The 7,030-nt window shown below is 35.0% G+C and overlaps 1 protein-coding gene across 1 annotated transcript; it reads right to left on the reverse strand.

Moving 5' to 3' along the window:
• Positions 1 to 2,138: 2,138 nt before the first annotated feature.
• On the reverse strand, positions 2,139 to 4,643 carry Cbr-srj-5 (the record flags this gene model as incomplete). The annotated part of the gene is made up of 5 exons (XM_045237095.1): positions 2,139 to 2,310; positions 2,372 to 2,610; positions 3,897 to 4,101; positions 4,146 to 4,312; positions 4,452 to 4,643. The coding sequence occupies 5 exons, from the start codon at positions 4,641 to 4,643 to the stop codon at positions 2,139 to 2,141; spliced, it is 975 nt and encodes a 324-aa protein (XP_045096342.1).
• Between the last annotated feature and the right edge of the window lie 2,387 nt (positions 4,644 to 7,030).

The following is a 7,030-nucleotide window of genomic DNA, read 5'->3' on the forward strand; positions in this document are numbered from 1 at the left end:
AAAGCACTAGAAATCAGTGGCGCTATGAGTTTGATGAATTTAAAAGGCACTTCATCGCTGGTATCTGAGCAAGAATTTTTTGCTTCACGTAATCTTTTGCACACTTCATCATCAGTCACATAGAGTCACGAAAGTCAGTCACGAAATGACAAATATCATACCCAATATTGTGAAAATGTTGACAATTTATTTATAAGACCCAAAATTTTTTTGAGCCCCGCAAAAGTTTAGACACAAAACTGTCAAACTTAATCCGATGGAGGCGAAGAATCCGATTTGAGGTACTGCATGAGAAACCTTTATCCAGTGGAGATAACTTTCAGTGGTTGGCATTTTTATAGTTCTGAATATAAATTGGAGTTTATGCCATTGTACACCCCAGGCACAAGATGCCGGAAATCGGACACAGACCGGAAATAAACTACCAAGGTGCGTTCTATTAGAGGTTTTACGGTAAATAAAATTTCGGAGATTTTGTTTATCCGGTAAGTGTTGTATTACGAATTGTCACTGTTTTTCAAATCTCGAATATAATTTCAAAACGTTCAAAGCTACAATGCTGGATTTCTCACAATAAATGCAAGTGTACCAAACATCTTTGGTATTTGCTTGTAGATAAGCGCTAGATCGACCATGTTTAGAACGAATAGAAAATATGTGTTATGTGGTCTTTTTATGTAGATCATCTACGTTGATAATAGCGATTTTCGAAAATTAGCACTATTGCAACACACATAACTGAAAAGAAAAAAATTTTGGCAAGCTTCATTTTTTGACATTTCCCGAATTTGAAAAATCTTGGAAACAAACATTAAAGGAAATTGGAAGTTTTCAAAATTCCAGAGTATTCAAAACATTACAACAACCAGAAATTCAGAAATTCCGAAAAATCCAAGACAGTTAGAAACTTTAGTTTCAAGGAAATTCGAAAAACCGACATTTACAGAACTTTCAAAAACGCCGAAAGTTCAGAAATCTGAAATTTCGAAATTTTCTGGAACATTCCAGAAAATTTCAAAAAACAGCGCTCACCAATAATCAAAGTCAACAACAAATAAAACTGATAGACCATTGGAACATCTAACCAACCCAATAGACCCATTCCATAACCACTAACTGTTGGAAAATTGAAAACGGGAATTATCAAAACTGTCAGTGTCCAATCCTGTGCCATACACCAAAAATGAAGTGTGAACAGTGAGATTTTCATTGATTTCATTGTTTTCAGAGTTCGAAATAGGATACAAAATGCTCCAGTGAAATGAATAGGCTATTAAGGAAATAATATGTAGTGAATGTTCCAGAAAGTTCGTTGTTTCTAGGTACATTTTTTGAGGTGGCTGAAAAGGCGGAAAACGGAAAAAAGTGAATGAAAAGTGTCTAGATGAGAAAAACAAATTATATGCTTTCCTGGTCAGAAGTCTTGATGTAGACGTTTTTGAGTCAGTCAGTTACTATGGAATAAATATAACATACTTGTGGAAAAGATGGCCGGCCCGCGGGCCGGGCTGAAATTTTTCTAAAAGCGGGCCGGGCCGGGCCGGAAAAAATTACACATGGCCGGCCCGCTTTTCGAAAATTTCGAAATTTTAGAGCAAATTATCATTTTTAAACATGGCTTTTCTCCTTAATAAATAAAAATCCACACTAGAGGACGATTCTGTCGAAAAAACTGTTTTGAGGTCGTTTTTAGAAAAAAAATTTCATTCTTGGCTTAATGAAGTTTGATTTTTTTTGCTAAAAATTCAATTAAATTGACTTTTTCGGATGGTTGTATGCATTTGGGTTAATATTTGTGATGTTAAAAATATATTGGCACATTTGAAAAGTAAAATTTTCGAAAGTTGTTTTAGGTGGGCCGAGGGTTTTGAGGCAAGCGGGCCGGCCCGGCCCGACCCGGCCCGGCCATCCACATGTATGAAATATAATTATTAAGGAAAATTTGATTCATTCGGATTTGATTGAAGACGTGGGTAGTTTTATCGGCTCAGAAAATTAAAGAAACTACACACACAATTATATTAAGAACCAACCTTATCCTCAAGACTTATGTTTTCTTTATTAAAGTGATAGAGCATTTTTTGAATTAAAGAAATCGCAAATTTACAAAATTCAGTTCAAAAAGATAACAGAAAAGTTCACATAGTCGGAGCAGAAACCATCGATATCGTTGTAGTGACCACTTTTTGTTTTCGAAGTCTCAACCATACCAAAACTGTATTTTTATAATTCGGTATAAAATAAATCACAACAATCGGATCGATTAGTGGAAACGCAGATAGACAAATGTTGCAGACATAATTGTTCCACCTGGAAACATCGAAATTTTAAATTCAAAAAATCCGAGAATCTCGACATGAGAAAAGCTCACCATGTCAAATTGATCAGAAAAATCGGAGCGTACCAAGCAATTATAGTTGGCAAAAAACTGGCAAACATTGGGATGCAAGTTTGAGCGACTAGAGCTTTGAAAAGTTGACGATTTAAAGTAATACTGATGTTTGACATCGCTTGACTTTCGTTCATTTTTTTCATGATTTTATATCCCAAAACGAAATAGACTGTCATACAGTACATGGGAATACGGTTAAGGAAGATATACCAATCCAACTTTTGTATACAACATAATCACTGGCGTTCTGAAATTTCGGAAATGTTCTTTTTCTTAAAGGTGGTGTGCGGTGAAAAATGTTATTGCTTTATTTTGTCCAGAAATCCATGTAGGTTCACATAAAAATAAAGAAAAAATTCAAAAAAAATTCCTTCATTGAGAAAAACGGCATCGAAAAGTCAAAGTTGTATCTAGTGGCCTAGCGGCCAGGTGCTAGTTTTCTAGGCCAACTGCCGGTAAAAGCGCGCGAAATTTGATTTTTTAATGATTTTCCGTGTTTTCTCTGATGTTTTTTAAAGATTTCAAAATGTTTTTGTAATTTTCCCAGGTGTATGAAAAAACCAGACAAAAATCAGAAAAAACACTGAAAAGCAATAAAAATTCAAATTTCGCGCTTTTACCTGCAGTTGGCCTAGAAAACTCACACCTGGCCGCTAGGCCACCAGATAAAACTTTGACTTTTCGATGCCGTTTTTCTCAATGAAAGAATTTTTTTTGAATTTTTTCTTTATTTTTTATGTGAATCTACATGGATTTCTGGACAAAATAAAGCAATAACATTTTTCACCGCACACCACCTTTAAAGAAGGGGAAGGGACATGAAAATATATTTCTCAAGAATTCGTTTATTTTTTATATAACGTACTTTCCATTTGTTTTTTCGGCCATTTTGACCATCTGCAGGAGACTGCAGCTGTCATGTTTTCGATCACTTTGAAAAACTTGGAGGGTGTAAAACAGACGTAGCTTGAAAACTTTGCATTCACAAAATTCTTTGAAAATTCCTAGTTTTTCAACTATTTTCCGATTTCTGAAAGACACCCACTTTTGGCCCGTTTTTGTACTGAAAACGTGGAAAACAGGCATCTTTCAGAAGTCGTCAAATAGCTGAAAAACTAGACACATTTTTAAAGTTCTGTGAAAACAAAGTTTTCAATATAGGTATCTTTTACATCTTCCAAAACTTTCAAAGTGATAAACTTGACAACCGAGCCCCAGACCCCTAAAAATGGTAATTCAAAATTAATTTATTGGAAATTCTGTGTATTTCTGATCTAGACCGCTCTTTTTATACCAATTTTCTAGATACAGATATGATTATAGATACTAGATACGATTCAGATTTTTCTCAATTTTCTGGCATTGAAAAATTGAACATTGAAAAGTTGACAAATACTACAGAATTCAAAAATTTATGACAAATTATTCGAGAAATGTAGAAATTCCGAAAAAAACGTCGTTCAAAAACGTCCGGTTTCAAAATAATTAGTTTTCAACAACCAACCCTATACTGTCCTGTCAGCAATGAAATATAGTCAGAATTGACATGATGTACTTCCAAAAATGATGGTCTTATGATATCCCGAATCTCTTCATTTGGAGCCAGACATTCTTCACAAATCCATGTCCAAAATGCTCCATGAGTCAGAAAGAATAGAGTCATCGCCATGATTCCAAGAGGTTTCAACATTTTGTCCACATGATGGGGACTTTAAAAAGGTTTTTTTTGGCTGAAATTTTTTCAAGAACTTACTAAAAGAGAATGAGGTATCGGTACACAAAATGAATGATTAGGACTGCGTAGCTCATTGAAACAAAGCAACATCTGGACGAAACTCCATGAAGACCGTATTCCAAATTTTCAAAAAATGGACCATCTGTGATGAAGGTGACGAATCCGTAGCCACTGTTTAGGACAGCCTGATAAGATTTATTTTTGAAAACTCAGATTTAAATATTCAACTTTTTTAGTTTCCGAATGTATGGATTTTCAACAATATTTTCAATTTTCTAGAAGTTTCAGAACTTCCGTAATTTCCTAATTTTCTGAATAACTCACGATTGGTGTTAACAGCTCAGCCATTGAATAAACCATATCAAAAACCGCAAATCCAATTAACAAAAAGCGATAATTTCCCATTTGACTTCTCGATTTTGTAAGGACCAAATAAATGAATAAAGGATTTATGATAAAACTAAAAATGGCCAAAATTTTTGGCACATTGTGATGGTACCAATTTACATAAATCATTTTCAGAGAGAAAATAAAATTCTCGAAATCTCTGAAGTTCTGGAAATCAAGAATCCAAAAGACGTCGCGATTGTTATTCGGGTAATTTTTTTGAGGATCTGACAAATACGAAAAACAAGTATTTGTATTTTGTGAAATTACGAGGAAAATCTAGATGGTGATTCATTTTTCTGAACTTCTGAAATTCTGAAAATCTGAAATTCTGAGATGACAGTAGTATGTGTCATTGTTTATCTCCAAACCGTCAAGTTCGACAAACTTTTTCTCATACATGTGGATGCCTTTTTCTCATACTGGATGCAAGCGGGCCGGGCCGGCCCGCTTGCCTCGAAACCCTCGGCCCGGCCCGCCTAAAACAACTCTTCGAAAATTTTACTTTTCAAATGTGCCAATATATTTTTAATAGCACAAATATTAATCCAAATGCATACAACCATCCGAAAAAGTCAATTTAATTGAATTTTCAGCAAAAAAATCAAACTTCATTAAGCCAAGGATGAAATTTTTTTCTAAAAACGACCTCAAAACAGTTTTTTCGACAGAATCGTCCTCTAGTGTAGATTTTTATTTATTAAGGAGAAAAGCCATCTTTAAAAATGATAATTTGCTCTAAAATTTCGAAATTTTCAAAAAGCGGGCCGGCCCGGCCCGCTTTCAGAAAAATTTCAGCCCGGCCATATTTTCCACAAGTATGCTTTTTCTCGGTTCCTATGAAATGAATCCAAAAATGGTCAACTCGCAAAATGTTGTTGATATTATGATAAGAATTTTGTCAGTTGATTAATTTTTGATATCTCAAACAGGAAACGAGACAATTAGGGTCAAAGGGACTATATTTTTCAAAAAAGTTTCACAGATATCAAAATTTTTAATTTCAAGTGTTATTTCAACGTGATGAAAAAACTGAATTTTTTCTGGATTGAAATCAGCGTCGCAGAAAAATGTTTAAAACTTTTTGAATTAATAGAACAAAAAAAACCACGTGAAATGATTTGGAAGCTTCTGACCCTGGATGGCCCATTGACCTCTGGGAGAGAATTATAAAGGAAGCAGGAAGTGGAGGGAAGAATCAGTTCTTTCCTTCTCTGGGCTCCACAGAAGGGAGGGATCCGGGGAAGGGGTCCGGGTACTGCAGCCCGGGTCCTACAGTCCGGGTGCTGCAGCCCGGATCCTGCGGTCCATGCATTTGGAGCATTCCTGTTGGTTCAGACTGAGAACAAGAAAGAACCTAACAAAGGAAGGTTTTTCAGACAACGGTTGAGAATTTGCTCAGAATTTGTACAAAGGTACTTTCGAACACGCTGAACAGACATGAGCGGAATAAAAATTTTGAAAATCCGGAATAAGGAATAAGGAATAAGGAATGAAATTTAAAAATCAGGAATAAGGAATAAGGAATAACAATTTTAAAATCCGGAATAAGGAATAAGGAATAAGGAATGAAAATTTTAAAATCCGGAATAAGGAATAAGGAATAGCTGAATCCGAATCCAAAAAAATTTTTAGCCCGTTCTCAAAAGGAACCGAAATATGGCCTCTGAAAGTGCTTTTAGTACTAAATTTTGGCCAAAAACATACATTTTTCGAGGTTAAAAATTAGGTTTTCAGGATTTGCTTGAGTGCGAAACTCATTTTTGGACATTTTTTATCATCTAAAGTAACTTTTAAACATTTTCAAAAAAAATTTTGAAAAAAATCACCATGGGGTCCCCCACACTTCGAAAATGATTTTTTGAAAATTTTTTTTTAAAGTGCGAAAAAACGTTCCAATTATTCAGAAACGATGAAAAATAGCATTCTGACAAATTTTTTCAGCCCAATGTTGTCTTTGGGCTCAAAAAATCTCCAAAATCTGATTGTTGTTAGAACTTCGACAGTTCCTAATTTCTGAAATATCGCTTGAACTCAACTGAAACCTATAGAAATAGGTTCGAATCTTGTATGTGATCGATTTGACAGTACTCCACCTCAAAAAGAGCAAATCAACTTTTATAGACTGAAATTTTCGTTTTTAACCAGGGTTGTCCAAAAGGCCGGCCTCGGCCGGCCGAAGGCCTCGCGCAATTTTGTGCGGCCGAGGCCGTCGCAAGTTCGCTTCATTGAGAAAAAAACATTCAAAGTTGACAAAAACAAGTAGAGTGAAATGCTTGGAAAAAGAATTTGTTAGTCACTAAATGCTGGCGAAAGGCCGAATTTGTCAGATTGGCAGAGGCAAAGATTTCTCAACCGAAAATCGAACTTACACTAATTGAACCCTTTGGGAAGAGAAAATTTGTCTCGGTTTGAGAAAAAAATCGAAGAAAAACTTAAATATCAGGACAACATTTTTCACCTGTTTTGTGAAAATGTCTGAAAAACTAAGTAATATGGTTGGACCGGGAAATTTG

Source organism: Caenorhabditis briggsae, assembly GCF_000004555.2.
Source record: "Caenorhabditis briggsae complete genome, chrV, whole genome shotgun sequence".
In the NCBI taxonomy this organism is placed as follows: Eukaryota; Metazoa; Nematoda; class Chromadorea; order Rhabditida; family Rhabditidae; genus Caenorhabditis; species Caenorhabditis briggsae.